The 19672-nt window shown below is 48.0% G+C and overlaps 1 protein-coding gene across 2 annotated transcripts in view; it reads right to left on the bottom strand.

Moving 5' to 3' along the window:
* Window positions 1-12232, bottom strand: part of LRP11 (LDL receptor related protein 11) — a 39904-nt gene extending 27672 nt beyond the window's left edge. The window contains exons 1-2 of one of the 2 annotated variants that reach the window (XM_070256398.1): window positions 11462-12232; window positions 4028-4185 (exon numbers count right to left, since the gene is read on the bottom strand). In XM_070256398.1, the coding sequence (XP_070112499.1) occupies window positions 4028-4185; window positions 11462-12098 (795 nt within the window). In that variant the 5' untranslated portion in view covers window positions 12099-12232. The remainder of the gene's footprint in view (window positions 1-4027; window positions 4186-11461) is intronic. The other variant, XM_023633003.2, reaches the window with a different exon arrangement.
* Between the last annotated feature and the right edge of the window lie 7440 nt (window positions 12233-19672).

Here is a 19672-nt window from a genome sequence, read left to right as displayed (position 1 = left end):
GAGCACAGGGAGGGGGTGTTTGGGGTGTGGCTTCCTGGGGAGGATCTCTGAGGGAATATCACCCAGACAGCCACACAGTTGTTAATTATCGTTAAAGGAAAATCCTCAAAATGCTAAAACCATGACTCTCACACAAATATAATATGGACAAGTGTCAAAGATAGCATTTAATTCATTAATTAAAGAGAGAACCAACAACGTGTTCCATTGATTCAAAAGAGAATCTGAGGAACAGACATATAAGCAGTCGTGAATGCTGAAATGAAGTTGCTGGTAGATGGAAAATTGAAACAATTTGCTATTAGTACCTGTTAGGTACCAAGATGAATTTATTAACAGATTAATATCTATGGGCACTAAAGTGTCATGTTTGAAATCCTCTTTTCTACAGGGTGGAAATCAATTGCATCTCTATATGAAAAAATTAGTTGCATTTCCATGGACAAGAATCACTTGCATTACTATCGGTTTTCTATCACTTATAAATGTTAACCCTGAAGGATCTGCCCGACAGCCCCAGCATCCCGCTGAAAGGCTCTCAGTCATCTCTTGCCATTTCAAGTTCTTTCACAGTTTCTTCCGACAATCTTAATCCAGAAATGGGGATGAGCCTCCTTGTGAGGTGGTTCTGAGGATTACAGGTGTGTCTGCATTGCCCGGCGCTGAGTGGGTGCTCCACCAATGACGGCTATTATCATGATGAAGTCATGGCAGGATGAGAGTTGACTTCAGGGGCCGTCCATGAATGGACACCGTTATAAGATAGTCACTGTTTGGTAGCAAACGGCTCTCCCACTGCAGACTTGGTCACTTAGATGATGGGGTAGGCACTCCCCCATCTGCCATTATAGAACTTTAGGTCTATCTGTCATTGTAATGATACACTTGGCTGGGGAACTGGTCCAGATTTTCCTCTTGACGGCACAGCAGTCAGCCCCCAGAGCCTATAAGAAGTGCCTCATTTTGTTATTCCTTTATAAATATCTTCAATAAACTAAACACTGAATTATCATCACTATGTTAATTCAGCATTCATATATGCAATTCACCATTGTCAGAAGAAAGCTGTTAGAAGCAAACACGAAAGTAGACGATAACAGAGGCAGATTTGCAGCTGCCTGAACAAATAGATCCCAGAAGTGCCCCTTAACAGCCAGTGTCCATCTCAGCGGAGCTCTCTCGTGGTACGAGCAAGGGCTTGCCCATGCACCTTTCCTGATCAACCTTAGTTCTCAAAGATTGCAATAAAGGTATTATTTTTGCAGCTGACATAAAACATTGAAAGATGATAAATATGATGGACGACACTCAAGGTTCAAAATTATTTCTGTTGCAGATGAAAACCAAAAAGCTGAGATGTGAAAAGGATAAATATAAGGTCCTGAGCTGGGTTCAATAATCAATTCACAAACACGGGCTGGGGAGGCCATCAGGGCAGCGGTTCGTGTAGAAGGATGAGCAGGTTTCAGGTAATCCTGCTAACGGAATACTCAACATGAATCTATCGTGTGATGCAGCCACTAAAAGAATTTATGTAAATTAAGCTTCATAAATAGAAGTAGAGACAATGTCTGGATCACAGGCGGTAACAGTCTGTGTCAGGAAGAACCACAGTTCATGTATGGGGTTCACTTAGGGTGTCAGACTTTAAGAAGGGCTTGGAGGAATCTGAGAAAATCCCAAGAGGCTGGATGGTGGCTGTGATGGTCTGAAAATCAATTCACATGAGGAGCATCTGAAAGAATGGGAGTGCTGAGTTCTGAGAGGCACACGCCAAGTGGGGACCTTCATTGTCTTCAAAGACTTAAGAGGCTGTTACAGAGAATAAAGAGGTGTGCTCAGTGCTTTTCCAAAGAGAAGACCCTGCACCAACGCACAGAAGGAACAGTGAGGCACATCCTGTTTGCCTAACACTGAGAGCTGGTTAAAGATGTCATCGGACATGACGTGAAATAGTGAGCTTTCGTCTCTGGAGATATCCAGCAGAGAGTGGATGATCCCTGGAGGGGAGGTGAGAGAAGGGCTCTTACGTGGATGGGAGGATGGGTAAGATGCTGACCACGGGTCCAGTCCCATTCTGAGACTATACAGTCACTGAGTAAATCAACGTACTAGAATCAGTCTTGAGGGCCTAGCTGATTCTGTATAATAGAATATAAATCAGTGCGTCCCCACGAGGGGAGACCCTGCGAAGACACAGGAGGGAGAAGACAGCCAACTACAAGCCAAGGACAGAGGCCTTAGAAGAAGCCAGCCCTGCTGGAACCTTGATCTTGGTGTCCTCGTCTCTGGAACTGTGAGAAATGTCTGTTGTGTGAGCCACCCCGTCCGTGGTGCTTTGTTATGGCAGCCCTCGCAAACCAGCACAGGCCAGTCCACCTCCTCCAGCCGAAGTGGTCTGGACGAAGTGTATCCGCCTCAGCCAGAAAATACTCCTAGCTAGACAGGGTCCTGACCGGATTAATAAAAAGCCACTTGCCTCACGACTCAAGACCAACTGTGCTGATCCAGCAATTCCACTTCCGGGCATTTATCCAAAAGAAACAAAAACACTAACTCAAAAAAAAATATTGCAGCCCCCCCCCATATATTGCAGCATTATTTACAATAGCCAAGACATGGGAACAACTAAGTGCCCATCGATGGATGAATGGATAAAGAAAATGTACTACACACACACGAACACACAGACACACGCAATGGAATTTTATTCAGCCATAAAAAGGATGGAAATCTTACCATTTGGAGCAACATGGATGGACCATCAGGGTATTATGTTAAGTGAAATAAGTCAGACAGAGAAAGACAAATACTATATGATCTCACTTATACGTGGAATCTTAAAAAAAGAAAACCCTAGACTCACAGATACAGAGAACAGGCTGGTGGTCACTAGATGTTGGTGGGGGGTGCTGGGGGCAAAATGGGTGAAGGGGTCAAAAGGTACAAACTCCCAGTTATAAGATAAATAAGTCATGAGATGCAATGCACAGCATGGAGACTATAGTTAATAATACTGTGCTGTATATTTGAAAGTTGCTAAGACAGTAGATCTTAAAAGTTCTCATAAGAAAAAAGTTTGCCACAATGGGTGTTGACAGATGTTAACTGGACTTGTGATCATTTCACAATATATACAAATATCAAATCATTATGTTCTGCACCTGAAACTAATATAATGTTATCTGTCAATTACATCTCAATTAAAAAGAGACTTCCTGTGTGTAGGCGGCCACTGACAAGCAGCTCCCTCCACCTGAGGCAAGCCCAGCCCAGCCCAGATGAGCCTGATGAGGACCAGTGCCCAGCACCTGAATAGAAGCACTCGATGCCACCCCCCTCCCAACTTATTGACTCAATTATCTCAGGCAGCCCTAACTGCCAGGTTGCTTTCTGGATCATGTGAAGAATGAATTCACTCTTGTTATTTTCCTCTTTATACTCCTTTGTATTTTTCACATTTTCTACCTGGATCTTGAACTAAGAAAAGAAGGGATAAATTTTTAAAAAGTAATCTGCTGGTGGTTACCAGAGGGGATGATGTTGAGGGGAGGGTGAAAGGAGTAAAGGGGCACGTGTGTATGGTGACATAAAAACGAGACTACTGGTGGTAAACGTGACGCGGTCTATACAGAAGCCGAAATATAATAATATACACCTGAAATCTACACAGTGTTATAAGCCAATATGACTGAATAAAACAATAAAAAAGCCAAAAATAAAAGTAATCTGAGTCATTATAACAAAGCATGAGCTTTTTCCTTGAAGTGTTTTTGGATTCTGGAGAAGCCAACAGAAAAGCAGCAAGAACGAGGGGAAGCTTCAAACCAAATGATCAGGATCCCTGTTTACTCAGCAGAAAAGTAAATTATAGAATAAACCATTTTTTGGACAGTCACTTCTATACTTTCTCCATTTCATACCTCTTCTGCTGGCTGACAGACGCTGTGGAAACGTAAGTGGAAAGACACTATGAAAGACCGCTCCACTGAAACACTCCTTTCCGTTACAGTGACGACTGACTTACCTTCATCTCCACTGACGGGTCACCGTGCAGCAGGGTCCACTCATACTGGACGATGGCGTGGTCATCTGTGCTCTCGCGGCCATCCAGAATCACCCCGTCCGCGGGCAGATGCAAAACCACATCCTGCCCGGCCTTGCTAAGTGGAGGCTCATCGTTTTCTGTCAAAGGAAATAAATAATTCTCAGGAGAGATTATTCCCTATTCTTTTCTGATTTATTAAGAGAAGTATCTTGTTGCTAGAATAGGTGTAGCCCAGCAAGTGCTGCTGAGGGAATGTATAGCGACTGAAGGTTATTTTCTCATTGGTTACGTAACAGAAAATAAAATAGCAACAGATTATGAATATGGAATTTGGCTACAACGCATGCAGAAGAGGGAGCTGTCAGCAGTGGCCAGGACAAAGTTGTGGAAACCGGAGAGAACACCAGGCCCTCCAATGTGGAGAAGGAGTTTTACTCTCTACGGTGAAATTTTCACTTAATTTATAAATGACTTAAGTTCAAAGTCCTATTATATGAATTTATCAAAAAAAGAAAAGAATTTTTGAAACAAACTTTAAAAAGAAAAAGAAGTTCACCTCTGATACAGATTTTCTCTTTTTCTTACTATCACGTTTTTAAAATAAGAGTGACAAAAACTGTCCAAAGGATTGGAAATAAATTCAGTTTGGAAAGTTAAGGCAAGTCCTTGGATTCATACAAAACAAAGTCCATAGAGAAATTCTCTGGAATCTAACTTTTCATCTAGGAAAACAGAAGAGGTTTACAACTTCTAATAACAGTTTTTATAACAGAAGCTGGCACACTGAGTGTCTGAGATATCCTGCAACAGCAAAACACACATGTATTGACCTCGGACCTAGAATGGTACTAAGTAATTCAAGGCTGCCCTGTGCACTGAAACGTTAATACTTGACTGACAGCTGCTTTGGTGATGACCGGCGGGAGAAGCTGCGTACAGACACCACTGCCAAGAGCAGAGTTGTGAATATTTTAATTGATTTAAGCTTCTTATTAGTAAACTTATCTAAGAGTGCACACATAACTTAAAGAAACTTGGTAATATGATTGGGAAAAATTCTCTACATTCTTGTAATACATCCTTCTCGACACCCACTGTCTCTTCCCTCCTCCAGCGCAAAGCTCTGGTCCAGACGCTGGCCTGGACTTGCCCTGCCTCCGCTCACTCTGAACGATGTCGATGTCGCTAAGGAATGGTCTCTCTTCTTCCGCAGCCCAAGCTGCCTCCTGAGCAAACCTCCAAGGGCCAACCCAGACGGCCAGGGCCTGAGGTTGGGGCGGCTGCAGTCCCACCAGTTTCTCATTAACAAAGACAACAAAGGGTGTTGCTGCAGCTACAAGGACTCTTCTGGAATGTAATCTGATTGGGTCATTCCCCTGCTTAAGAAAAATCCTCCAACATGTCACCATTACCCTCCTGATGCTCAGAGACCCCCGTCCAGCCCCGGCTCTCCCCCAGCGATGCCCTCAAGGGCCAACAGCAGAGAGCGCACTGAGGGGCTCGCAGCTCTCAGAGCAGGGGCTTTCCTGAAGGAAGAGGCTGCTGCAGCCTCGGAGAGAGAAGACTTGTTTTGTGAGCACCTGGCCAGGAATAAGCACACTTGACGTTGCCAAAGAGCACACGTCTATTGAGAAGATGGGGCCCATTTTTACAGTCATTTAAACAACGAGGACTAGTAACTTGGATTTAAATAAGCCACATAAGTAACCCCCTGCCTGAGAAAAAATTTATTCTGCCTTTCTCCACCTCTGGAAAGATCCAGGGCTGACGTCTTTGTTCTGCTTCTTCCAGGTAAGGGGAGATGTGACAGTTGCATTAATAATAGGCCTTTTATAGAGAACTTTCCTTTGGTTCTGGAAGGTTCATTGCTTCCCACACAATGGTTTACCACTTATAATTCTGGAAAGCGTCTTATAATTCAGCAGTAATACACTAAAGTTAGCAGCAATTTGCATTAAAATTTATTTTAAAATATTTTTAAGTAGATAAACTAAAATATATCCATATAACATAAACAGCAAAAAATGCTAATAATATTTATTTTAAGCCCTCAAAGATTTAACCCCAAAGATTTAAGATGGAAAAAATCAAGGAAGCTCTGAAATAGCCCACATATTATAAAACTAATTAATCCTGCCCCTCCTGGAGGAAAAAGAATCATTGTTTTAGTCACTTACTTTTCTTTGGTGAGCTGTGTGATATGATTTCTGGACACAGTGAAATTCTCATATCCTCTAAATTGATCACTGTTGTATTTGAAATAAGACAGATACATTTCCTCTCAGTTCAAGGCCAGGCAAATGACACTGTATAATGTATTTTAAAATAAGCCAGAGCTTATCCACCCAGAAACAGGCCTTAAAAATAAACAAACGACAAGAAGAGGAAACAGGTGTCCTGTCATTTAAAAATATTTGACTTGCTGATGAAGAACAAGATAAACGTAATTCTGAAGTTTCATCATAAAAATATAATAATCCAACGTAAAGTACTACGGAAACAGATTTCTTTTGAAAACTAAACAACTTGGTGAGCTCTGCAGAGGCGAAATAAGAGTCCTCTCAATTCTGATGGAGCAAATCAAGGCGGCATCTTATACAGAGAGGAACAGTATTGTTAACTAACCGGAATACAGCACACGGCTGTGAACGGAGCCTTCACCACAAGGAAGAGGCTCTGGAATCTGGATCGGCACCGTGTGGGCACAAATGAGACAGCTGAGGCTGAGAAGTTAGAAGGGACTCCTGAAGGCAGGAAACGGAAGTGGGCCCAGACTAAGGGAAGAGGCTTAGATATTACAGGTCCAAATCCACTGTGGTTTTTTGTTTGTTTTTGTGTTTTTTTAATTGTTTCTCCTAATTGCAACACTTTGGGAAAAAATTATTCACAACCCCAATATGATTATCACCATTTTGGGTGTGTGCTGTTCTAGTCTTTCTCCAGATGAGCTGACGATAATGATAATGAACAGCTGCCATTTATCGGATGATTTCTTTGTACCAGGCTCCATGCTAAGTGCTCGTGAGCCATAGCTTCACTCAGCTTGCACAAGTCTCTGAGGTGGGTGTTTTCGTCTGCATCACACTCCCGAGGAAGCCAGGGTCAGAGAGGATAACCGAGTTGCTAAGGCCACACGTGGTAAATTTGCCAGTTCAGACGTCAGCCCAGATCTTTCTAACTGAAAGACTCTCCCTTCTCACTACACTTTGGGGCACCCCAAGTGTATTCCAGGTACAGTAAAAATAAATTTACAACCTGAATTTAACTTATTAATATATTCTATTTATTGGTATTTATTCACATATGCTAGCATCGTCCATGTCACTACATAAACTTCTCAGTTGCCATTTAATTTCCTCACCTCCACTATTGGAGATTTACTTTGTCCCATTTTCATCATTATAAATAATACCATAATAAACTTTTTTGGTCATACTTTTTCTTTAACATGGATCATTTTCCTAGAAAAATATCTCAGAAGAATGAATGACTATTTTAATGGACTACATATTTTCTGATTGGTTTCCAAAAGAGTGGTACCAATTTACACTTCCAGTGACCATATAAGATTATACTAAGTTCTCCATGAATGCCAATATCAGAGGAAACTTACTTTTGCCGGTTTAATAAGCATAACTCAGCATTATTTGCATTTCTTTGATCACTTCTAAGGTTGAACATCTTCCATGTTTATCACCTAAATACCCTCTTCTGGGAACTGTTTGTCACATCCTTTGCCCATTTATTTTTGTTTTTCCTACTGATTCACATAAACTCTATTAATACAATAAATACTTTTAATCTCATATTTCCTCACACTCTTGATTTCTTGACATAAAGCATTTTTTTAAAACATGTACATAATCCATCCTTTCTCTCTGAGATCTCTGTAATTGATTAGAAAGTTGTCTTCCCTCCAGATATGTAACAGTAAGTTTATTGTCTTCAAGTCTCCCTACGTACGGAGTAACCTATGGCTTAATTTTTAAAAAAATTATTTAATTCTTTAACCTATCTGGAATTAAATTAATGTGGTCAAAGCTGCAGGTCTAAATATATTTTCCTTAACACTCCTACCAGTTATCTCAATATTATTTATGAAATGTAATTGTTGCCATTCTTTTGTGATGTTTACTTACAACACAAAGTGAGAGGTTGAAAATGTGAGAGAGAAAGGTCCTTGGAGGAGGAGACTGGTCAGGCACATGCGGAGGGATCAGCCTTGAACAGGAGTCAACTCCTTCCTCTGCGCTTGGAGGAGATGAGGGAGAGGCTGGGGGGCGGTGTGTGGCTTTGCAGTGGGGAAAGCAGGGCGCTGCCTACCAGCTTTGATTTTCCCTGACACAGAGCGGGACCTGACTTCCCAAATTACACAAGGTCCTCCCAGAGATCCTGGGTTTCATGCTGGGTATCCAGTGGAAACGACATCAGGGTTCTGTCCTTGAGCCCTTGCAGATGATATTCTCTAGCTCCTCTGGGGTCCTAACCACTTCACTCCCTCCGTCTTGCTGCCCTTCAGTTTTATGGGGACACCCAGTCCCCAACCCCTCAAGGCAGCCATGTGACCCAACCAGGGTCCTGTAATGACATCACGGACATGTGTGCCACCTTCATAATGCACAAAGCACGGCCACCCCGATCCTCACGACAGCCCAGGCTGGAAGGCAAGGGGAGCACTCAAGTCCCAGGAGATTAGCAGGGACCCGTATGTGGAGGAGCTGGCTCTCAAACCCAGGTCTCAGGACCTCAAGCCCCCTGCCCTGCTCTCTGCACAGCACTGCAGGCAGAGTCAGTCATTCCAACACACCTCTCTCCAGCATCCTCCACTCATTCCCGCGTTCTCCTACCATCCCCGACAGCCACCTGGCCAGTACCACTGTGGGAAACCCAACCGTCCTCTTCTCTGCTTCCAGGTTTCCTGGCGCTGCTGGAGAAAGCATTCTAGCTGCTCCATAACAAACTCCCCTGACGCAGCTCCACGGCTCCTGTGCTGTGAGACCCAAGACAAGTTACTTTCTCTCACCACGCCTTTGAGTACCCTGGGGATGATAACAGAACCTAGATCTCTGAGCGTTGTGAGGACAGAGGGAGTTCCTCTGTGTAAGGAGCTTATAACACTGCTGAGCACCAAACTCAATACCCGTTGGCAATAAACAGGGCTGGTGGGTTCCCCTATAAATTTGCACTATCCCATCCCACCTGTCCCCTCACTATTTCTTCATCCTTTTATACACCTCAAATGGACCCCTAACAAGTTCTCTACAAGAGCTTTTCTAGACCATTTTCATGCTCCTTTAGCCTCTAACTCCACATGTCACAAGATCCAGAAAAGAAAAATCATCAAGGAAAATCTTAGTGGTCTCAGAAGCATAAAGAACTTCAACTGGTCAAGCATCTGGGCAGGGAAAGCACAGGACAGTGAACAGGGTAACCTGTGCCCCATCTGCAGAGCAGGACACAGGACAGTGAACAGGGTAACCTGTGCCCCACCTGCAGAGCAGGACACAGGACAGCGAACAGGGTAACCTGTGCCCCATCTGCAGAGCAGGAAGAGGGCGCCTCCGGGCCTGAGCTGCACCCTCCCATGTTCCCCGTTGCTGGGGATCTGAAGAAGTGCCAGCATGGCAGTGTTTTTCCAGAAGGGGACCAACCCCAGTGGTGACCTGTCTTCCCCCTGACCATCTCCAAAACTGAATTCCTAGACAAACTCCCCCTAGGGAAGGGAAGGGCAAAGGAGATAGAAGGAAAAAATGACTCAGAAGCTTCTACTAGTGAATTTTTTTTCTTTTTGAGGAAGATTAGCCCTGAGCTAACATCTGCTGCCAATCCTCCTCTTTTTGCTGAGGAAGACTGGCCATGAGCTCACATCCATGCCCATCTTCCTCTACCTTCTATGTGGGACGCCTACCACAGCATGGTGTGCCAAGCGGTGCCATGTCCACACCCAGGATCTGAACTGGTGAACCCCGGGCCGCCGAAGCGGAACGTGTGAACTTAACCACTGCGCCACCGGGTCGACCCTGTGAACTAACCTTTTTAATTTCTATGGGCATGTTCTTGTCTCCTTAGGTTTCCTTTTGGTTTTCTCTGGTTTATAGGAAAACTCCCTTCGCAATGTCGGTTTCTTCCCACTATGCAGTCACAAGAGAAAGGGACTTTGTCTCTTTGCTGCTGGGACTTTTGGGTCCCTGTCTGGCAGAGAGAAAGGATGTGTGTGTGACAGCCATGGGGTGGGCTCGGGGATGCTGGTGGGGGTCCAGGTGAAAGGGCCTCCTGCTCCCCTCCGGGAGAAAACGTCAGGTCCTTCCCTGTGTCTGCCTCAAGGCTGAATGGTCACAGGGTGACCTCTGGATGCCTGCCCCCTGACAAGAGTGCTGAGCCTCCTCCTGGTTGGAGGTGGGTAGGGAGGCAGGCCATTGTGGACACAGAGTTCCAGACCCTTCTCACTGGACCCGCAGGTCATGGAGACTCCAGATTCCCCAAGGGGCTGAGGCTACCCCCTCTAATCTTGCTGTGACATCACCCTTGTGTTGTTATACATCAAACAGCAACAGAGAGCAATCCCACACACTGAGCTCAATACCCATGGGCCCAATCAAGATTTATTCCATAGTGACCTTAGTCTCCAACTGCCACAGTTTTTTTTGAGCCTCCTGTATGTGTCTTGATTCTCATTCTGAGCACCCACAGAAAGTAAAACCATTGAATGAAATGTATCATTTGTCACTCTTTTCAAAAATAGACGTGCCTTAAACTTCCTTATTTTCAATAAAAATCAAGTCCCTCCTTTTTACTGTTTATAAAAGGGAACAATAATTCACAGGAATCAGTTGGATCCACTTCAAAAATGCCTGACACTTTCTCCTTCCCATTTTCGCCTGATGAAAGCAAGCAGAGGTTGGACTATGAGTCATGAGAGAGAAGCTCAGAAACGGGTGTGTTAGGAGCATCTGGCACCTAACTAGATTTTGCTCTTGCAATTACTTGACACAAACCACGCCTATAAAAATCTGAGACCAAAATAAACGTTTTTGGGCTTTTTTTTTTTTTTTGGCTCTGAGCTTTTCTCCTTTAAATAGAATTTCCGTGAATCCTCTCAGATCAGCCGCTATCCCCAAGCCCAGAAAAATTCCAGAAGCAGCCCACCGTGCTGGCCTCTGCCAGATCTACTGGGATTTTTCAGAAACCATCCCTAGACTGAGAAATCAAAGCCACTCTTCTGGACGCCCGCAGCTACGATAACTGGGAGGGAGGGTGTTCTATTCCTAGCTTGGCTGAGAAGGGCCCCGCGCTCCTGCCTAGGCGCGTCTCCCGGATGCAGCCATCCGACAGGTGCAAGGACGGCAGGACCAAGCGTCTGGCCCCGTCCCCCAGCGCGGGCCCGACCCAGCCCGCCCTCAGCGGCGCGCTTACCCGGCCGAGGCGGGGCCCGCGCGGTGGCCGCGGCGCCGGTGGCCGGGGCATGGAGCCCGCCGGCCCGGGCGCGGCGGAGGCTGTAGCTGCTGTAGCCGCGGTGCGGCGCGAACGTGCAGACGCTGCGGCCGCGCGCCGTGCAGTTGAAGAGGTAGCAGCCCAGCGCGGCGGCCGGGGCCGCGGGCCGCCGGGGGCGCTCCACCACCGCCACCGAGCAGCGCGGCTCGGCGCAGCAGGCCGCCACGCACTGCCGCCAGTCGCGCACGGCCGCCGGCGAACTCAGGAAGCTGGCGCCGGCCGCCAGGGAGTCCCGGGTGCGGAGGATGGCGTCCGGCCTGGCGCTGTAGCCGCCGCCGCCGCCCGGGCCCGGGCAGCTCTCTCGGGGGCCGCCGCCAGCGCGCGGCTCCGGCTCCGGCTCCTCCGGCGGCCGCTCCCGCTGCAGCTGCCGCCGGAACTCCTCCAGCAGCCGCTCCACGCCCGCGAGCTGGGCGCGCAGCGCGGACAGCGGCGGGGAGGGCGGGCCGGCCGCGCGGCCGCTCGGCAGCCACAGGCAGAGCAGCAGCAGCCCGCGCAGCGCCCGGTGCCGCGGCGGCCGCCCGCGCCCCGAGCCCGCGCTGCCCCGGGCGCCCGAGGCCATGGCGGCCGGCGGCTGCGGGGGAGCCGAGGCGGGGCCGCCGCGCGAGGAGGGCGGCGAGCGCGGCCTGGGGCCTCCTGCGCGGCGCGGCGGCCGGGGCCCGGCGCTCACAGCGCGGCCTCCCCGGGGCCCGGCTGCGCCTCCGAGGCCGCGGGCGCGCGGGCGCCGGCGGGAAGCGCTGCAGCAGGAGGCATAGCCGGCCCGGCCGGGCCTTTGCCGAGGCTTCCGGGCGCGCCCGCGCCTCTCTGTCCGGCCGCGAGGCGCGCTCGGCGGCGACAGGAGGCCTGAGCGCGGATCAGCACCAGCGGGGCGAACAGCGGCGCCGCGGGGGCGGGGACGCGCGGAGCCCCGCCCAGGCCGCCCCTGCGCCCCGGTGCTCGGGTTGACCCCGCCCACCGGCCCCCCTTCCGCAGGCTCCTCCCAGGCTGGGAGGGCGGCCGAGGCGGGCGGAGGGAGAGCCGGCTCCCGCGGGTGCAGCCCAGAGAGCGGTCTGTCCCCGCGGCCTCCGGGTTAGGGCAGCGTTTCTGTCTAGGCCCACTGGGCTTTATTACCAGCCAGACCTGCTCGGGTGTCAGCTCAAAGGGGCACGGGCACTTGGGGGCAGGCGGTCCTCCACCAATCCTTGTGACCTCGGGCCCTGCTCCAGAGAAGGGACACGCTCTACTGGGGAACCACCAGACGCTGTCTCCAGTCCTTCACCTCCAACGTCCCTAACTGTTTCCACACTGGGTTCCCGAGATGTATTTGAGTAGCACAAGGCGGGCAGCGCTGTTGAAAAATACAAAAATTGGGAGTCTCATTCATTCAGATTTCCACGAACATAACAAAACATCTGAGCACAGCCAATTATGGGAACATGAGTTATCTCTGTAACCCCTGCAGAAGCCCTCAGCTTAGATCGTGTGGATCTAGAGGAGCAGTGTTTTAAATGACGTGATAAGCTATATAAAATGTTCAACCCCGTGGAGGCTACACCTGAGAGCTCCACCTCCCTGTGAGCAGCTTCTGTATCTTTATTTCTAGGCAGTTCTATTGATTCATTTTTCTCTCACATTTCCTTGCTTTTTAGGATGTCCAGAAAACATTTTTCTTTTCTTTCCTGAGGAAGATTCACTCTGAGCTAACATCCATGCCAATCTTCCTCTATTTTTTGTATGTGGGTTGCCAGCACAGCATGGCCACTAACAGAGCGGGGTGGGTCCGTGCTCAGGAACCAACCTGGCTACTGAAGCAGAGGGTGCAGAACCTCATAGCACTAGGCCACGGGTGGGTCCCAGAAATGTTTTGATTGGATACCTGAAAGTCGTGAATTGCCTATTGTTAATAGTCTAGATTTTTTAGTCGCAGTAGAATAAAGAACTGCATAGGAAGATAGCAGTCTCTGCTACCTTGTTTTTTATTTCCAGAGCTGACATTTAGGAACCCATTTCGTTCAGGTCCAGAACAGATAGGAGGTGGAACTAGAAGGTAAAAATAGAAACAAAGAAAAAAAAATTAGCCTGATATTTCTTGCCATTCCATGAAAAGGAGAAATTATAGAGTTTCTGAGAGTGTGTATTTGAGTGACTTTGACACTTCCTAGCCCTGAAGGCTGTGTCTGGGCTGCACCACTGTGGGCTGGAGGATCTCCCACCTGCGAGAGAGTCACCGCACAGCTGCGGCCACTTCAGATGCCCTGGAAGCAGCATAAGGATTCCTTTTTGCCTTAGACTCAGACCCCATGGGTAGGCTTGTTATGGGCAGAAACTTTCACCTGTGATTAAAATGACTTTTAAAGGTATCATTAAACCTTCTAAATACTAGTTATTAAAATAAGGATTTATATGAAAAATAAACACCTATGAATGTTAACTAACAATTATATCTGATTTCAAAGTTTGCCAAACACTTTCACATACATGATTTCATGTGGCTGCCGTGGAGGGTCGGGGCTCAAGACTAAGAAAGTGGGTCATCTCCATGTAGAGATGGAGCAGTGGACAAGGGCTGGGGTGAGACCATGGCTCACCTCTCCCAAGTCCTCATCAAATTATGTCCTCCCCAAGAGCCAGACGCCAGCCTGCTCCTCACCTTTCCTGGTACCTGATCTCCCAAGATTCATGACGATGATGCCAATTAGGACTTAGGAGAAGAGTGATGAGACGATCCATGCAATTAATTGGATGCATGAAGACTGGAGGGTGTCTGGGGCCTTTACTGATTGTACTAAAACAAAGAAAAAAGCAAAAGCCCCGTCAAACCGAAGAATACACATACCTTCCTCACACCTGCTTTCCCAGGCAGCACATGTCCCCCCACATATCTACTGAATCAGTAGGTGACAGCCACTCTATCAGGTCCTGAGGGATAAAGATGAACAGGGGTTGTGCCCTGTCCTCATGGAGCTCGTGTTTGTGCTGAAGGAGACAGCAAGTGTCCATCTGATCCCCATACGGGGTGACATGTTCACTGTGGGTAGACCTTTTTGAGGATGACAGAATTGGGGGTGCTTAGTTTTGTCTGGGAAAGGGGTGAAGGCTTCATGAGAAGTGTCATTTGGGTTGGTTACAGGATAACTAAAACAGAGGAAGAAGAGAAGGCCTGAAAGCACAACGATGCATAGAATTTGGGGGATCATATAGCAACTAGGGTGACTGGACCATTGGTCAATGGGGGATGGGGATCCTGCAATGAAGGAGGGGGGGACGGGAAAGGAGGATGGTGGGAAGTCCTGTGGCAGTCACTGACTCTCCAGACAGGAAGTCCCCCAGAAATCAAGCAATCAATCGATCCATCCAGCTCTTGAGAGCTCCACCTTCTCCCAGCAGGTCAAGTGTGTCTCTGCTCATTGAGGGGCCTGTATTCTTTCCTCCGTGACCTGCCCTTTCTTGCCCATTAGGTCACCTCGTCTCTAAGGCTGGACCCCTGTTCAGCTCTGTTAGCCCAGCCCCTTCCCTGCGTGTGCCCTGCTCCTTCCTCTCCTGCTGACTGTCCCCATCTCCCCTCCCCCTTCCCATACTTACCCCTGGTCCTGTTCTTCTCCAGTCTGATGACAGGCAGGACCATCCTGAGCTCTTGCCCCACTTCTCCCAGCGTTTGGGTCAAGTCTGTCCAGGCATTGGTGGTGTTTATCTTCTCCCCCAGGAGACCCAAAGGTCTGACCGTGTTGTTGTCACTGTCATACTGAAGGAAAGGCTTTCTATCCACTGAGCCCTGGACTTCACACCAGGGCTGTCCAGGTCTTGACTGAGATTTGATGGTGAGGTTGAGGCACAGAGAGTGAGCATCTGTGAGAGAAAGATGCAGGTGTGGCCCTGGGACTCCCTCTGAAGATCCTGGCTGCAGGGGGAGGAGTCCCCATCCCAGCCCCCTCCGTCCTCTGCATCCTTGTCCTCACTTTTACCTGGCTGAGGTTAATTACTAAAATACTTTGATGTGAAGTAGATGATACCATGGACCCCTCAGATACATGTACTGTTGCCAGGAGGATTCATCTGACAAACATTTTAGCAACATCTACTAAGTTCTGAGGTACAAAAAGTACAGTTTTTGTTCTCCTGGGACTTAAAATGTAGCTGAACAGACAGGACTTTCAACAAAAAGGGAAAAATGATACCATGGGACACAAGCCAAATTCATGATGGGTCTTGGGAACTCAGGAAAGGCTTCTTGGAGCTGAAGGTGGGACCTGGCAGGAGAGGGAGAGCTGCCACCTGTGAGCACAGTGCCAGGCGGGGTGCCTGAGGCTGGCGTCCACCCCCCAGAACTCGGTGTAGGCGACACCTGGGAGCCAGTCCATCTAAACCACACCCTCCCGGTGGTGAGAGCACATGGACAGGCGCTCACCTGCTGAAACCTGGGTGAAGCCCCTCCCCTTCCTCCATCCTCCCCCTCCCAGCCAGCCTCTCCATTCCAGGACACTCATGGCCCAGAGTCTTCCAGGCTTCTACCAGCAGCAGTAGTGGGAAAAGAAAAATCGCAATGCAAGATACTAGCAACATTCCTGCTGAGCACTTTGTGGAGAGTCACTGGCAAGACCCATCTGTGTGTGGGCACTGCCCACAGTCGTCCCTCCCAGATGACTGACAGACCTGTTGAAATCCAGCTGAAGAAAAGTGGTGCCAAGGGAGAGATTTTCAAATATTCAAAATATAATTACTCATTTAAAAGAAAAAGGAGAAGTTAAGAAACAAATTCGGGGCCGGCCCTGTGGCCAAATTGTTAAGTTGGCGTGCTCCGCTTCAGCAGCCTACGGTTTTGGTGGTTCAGATCCTGGGCGCAGACATGGCACTGCTTGTCAGGCCATGCTGAGGCGGCATCCCACATGCTACAACTAGAGGGACCCACAACTAAAATATACAACTATATACTGGGGGGATTTCAGGAGAAAAAGCAGGAAAAAAAAAAGAAGATTGGCAACAGTTAGCTCAGGTGTCAATCTTAAAAAAAAAAAGGAAACAAATTCACTTTGAATAACCTCTCCAAACCCCTCCTGGTGTGAGCAGGGTTGCTGGAGGTGATGTGAGCTCCTTTCTGCCCTCCACCTCCCACCAACTTCCTCTCTCCCTCTGCTCCCCGCTTCTTTTGCCCTCCCTTCCCATGCCCCCTCCATCTTCCCATAGTGTCTCCCTTCTCCCACCTCTAGCCCATTCCAACTCTTTCCTCTTAAATGACTGAGATTTGTTCTCACCAAGTTCACTCATATTAATCCAACCAGTTGAACACAGGTGGTACCTGTCTGTCATCACAGATGAGTTTTATGACAGAGTCCAACAGTTCTGTTGGAGCCAAGACGTCAGGAGAAGCCAAGTCGTTTGTCATTAGAAAAAGTCTTGGGGCTCTGACTTTTGAGCTGTGAACATTAGTCTAAGAACACAGCTTTGGAGACACTTTGAAATTTCTCCTGTCATCTTCACTCCAGGTTTCCTCTTATGACTTAATATTTTTAGCCCCCTCTCCCCCCTCACTTTTACAGCTGTCCCTTTCATGCTATCCATCTATCTTTGTCAGCTCGGGCTACTATGACAGAGTACCATATGCTGGGTGGCTTAGATAATAAACATTAGTTTCTCGCAGTTCTGGAGGCTGGGGAGCCCAGGATCAAGGCACCAGCAGATCCTGTGTGTAGTGAGGACCCTTCTTCTGGTTTGCAGACAGCTGTCTTCTCGTTGTGTCCTCACATGGCAGAGAGCAGTGAGCGACAGCAAGCCCTCCTGTGCTTAGAATCCCAAGACGGGGCTTAGAGTCTGGGCAAACTCTCTGAGGCGTGCAACCCAGCTCAGCCCGTTGGTGTGGGTGGGCCTGCCTAGCAATCCCAAACTATGCAAACCCTGGTGGCACCACCCAGCAATCCACACCTCTGGATCAAGGTCCACACTAGTTAGAGGGAGCAGCCACCGCCCAGGCCTCTCTAGCAACGTTCCTGACCTGCTCCTCAGAGTAATGGCCCCCGCATTTCACTCTTGAACCTCACAGTCACAGACACACGGTGTTCCCCCAGCACACATGCACGCCCTCACTTCTCACTGTCACCCACACTGACTCTCCACCTCCAGACGCTCTGCCTCAGCCATACGGGAGGCTGCCAGTTTCTCCACATCATCCCTAAACCCTTGTTACTGTCTGTCATTTTGATGACATCATCCTGGTGGGTGTGAAGTGGTATGTCTTTGTGGGTTTTTCCCTAAAGATTGGCACCTGAGCTAATGCCTGTTGCCAATCTTTTTTCTTCTCCTTCTCCCCAAAGCCCCCCAATGCACAGTTGTATATTCTAGTTGCAGGTCTTCTGGTCGTGTTGTGTGGGACGCCGCCTCAGCATGGCCTGATGAGCGGGGCCAGGACTGTGCCCAGGATCGGAACCGGCGAAACCCTGGGCCGACAAAGTGGAGCGGGTGAACTTAATCCCTCCGCCCCTTTGTGGTTTCAATTTGCATTTGCCTGATGGCTAATGATGTTGAGCATCTTTGCATGTGCTTATTGGCCATTGGGACACTTCTTTAGAGAAATGCCTGTTCAAGTCCTTGGCCCATTTCCAAATTAGTTAATTATCATTATATAAGGGTTCTTTATATATTCTTTATATATTCTGGATACCAGTTCGTTACCAGATATATGATTTGCAAATGTTTTCTCCCATTCTGTAGGTTGTCTTTTCACTTTCCTTTTTTTCTTTTCTTTAACAAGTTCGTGGGAGATGGTTTAGAAGCACTTGGGGATCAGCTGGGTTTTTTTGTTTTTTGTCTTTTGGTGTGGAAGACGGGCCCTGAGCTAACATCTGTTGCCAATGTTCCTCTTTTGTTTCCCTGGCCAAAGCCCAAGTACGTATTTGTATATCCTAGTTGTAAGTCCTTCTAGTTCTTCTATGTGGGATGCTGCCTCAGCATGGCTTGATGAGAGGTGCATGGGTCTGCACCCAGGATCCGAAACAGGGAACCCCGGGCTGCTGAAGTGGAGTGTCCGAATTTAACCACTCGGCCACGGCGCCGGCCCCCTCACTTCCTTGGTAGTGTCCTTTGAAGCCCAAATGTTTTAAATTTTGAGGAAGTCAGATGAATCTATTTTTTCTCTTGTCATTTGTGCTATTGGTGTATTTAAGAAAGTTTTGCAAACAAGGTCACAAAGATTTGCTCCTACGTTTTCTTCTAATACTGTCATACTTTTATCTTATATGTATATATGATTCATTTCCAGTTAATTTTTGTGTGTGGTGTGAGGGTAGCAGAATACGCCACCCCCAAAACATCCCCCTTGTACGTAGTGATTATTCTGAGCTGTAGGCACTTGAGAAACAGGAAAAGCAGGCTTTCTCTGAACTCCCTTTATCTGCCTAACGACAAATCCTCCAGAGGGAACTCAGTTTTCATAAACCCCTCCCCAGGGGTCTCATCAACCAGGGAGGGCTGACTCCTGTCACAGGAGAGGGGACTGAAAATGAAAGTCGACCCCACATTCATTCAGAGTTTGTCACAAGCTGTCATACCTTCCATCTAGTCTTCTAAGGGCCCATTCATCTTTCCTAAAAATCATGTACTCTCTCCTAAGAAGCCTCTGTCACCCCCCTTCCCTATCAAGATGGCATTTCATCCTGAATTCTAAGCCTCCTCAGGGAGTTACTCATCTTTCCCTCGGTATCTCCCACATGTACATGAGGTATATGTGTTAATAAGTTCTGTTTGTTTTTTTCTTGTTAATCTATCTTTATTATATTTTTTATGTTATAATCTCTATTTATTATTATAAATATTTTTAAACTACCATTAAGTCTCTCATGCAACTCAACCTGCTAAATACACCACGGTTAAGAGCACCCACGGAATCACCAGGGCGACACCTACTGGCTGTGTGACCTGGAGCAAGCCACCACCCTTTCTAGGCCCCAGATGGCTGACTGTACTACAGAAACAATTGCGTAACGTTACTTCCCATGGTGTGGTGTGGACGAGGATGGTGAGTTGAGGATGGTGAGGAGGAAGGGAGACCAAGCATTTGAAGCACGTGGCGTGATGACAAGCTCACGGTACAGGCTCCATTACTGCTGGCTCTTGATCTACTCTCGGCCCACTGATCTGTCACATGGTGAAGCTTTTAGATCTTGATGA

The sequence above is a fragment of the Equus caballus genome, chromosome 31 (assembly GCF_041296265.1).
Source record: "Equus caballus isolate H_3958 breed thoroughbred chromosome 31, TB-T2T, whole genome shotgun sequence".
Classification (NCBI taxonomy): Eukaryota; Metazoa; Chordata; class Mammalia; order Perissodactyla; family Equidae; genus Equus; species Equus caballus.
The sequence above is the reverse complement of the archived record's forward strand: the minus strand, read 5'-3'. Positions and strand labels throughout refer to the sequence as shown.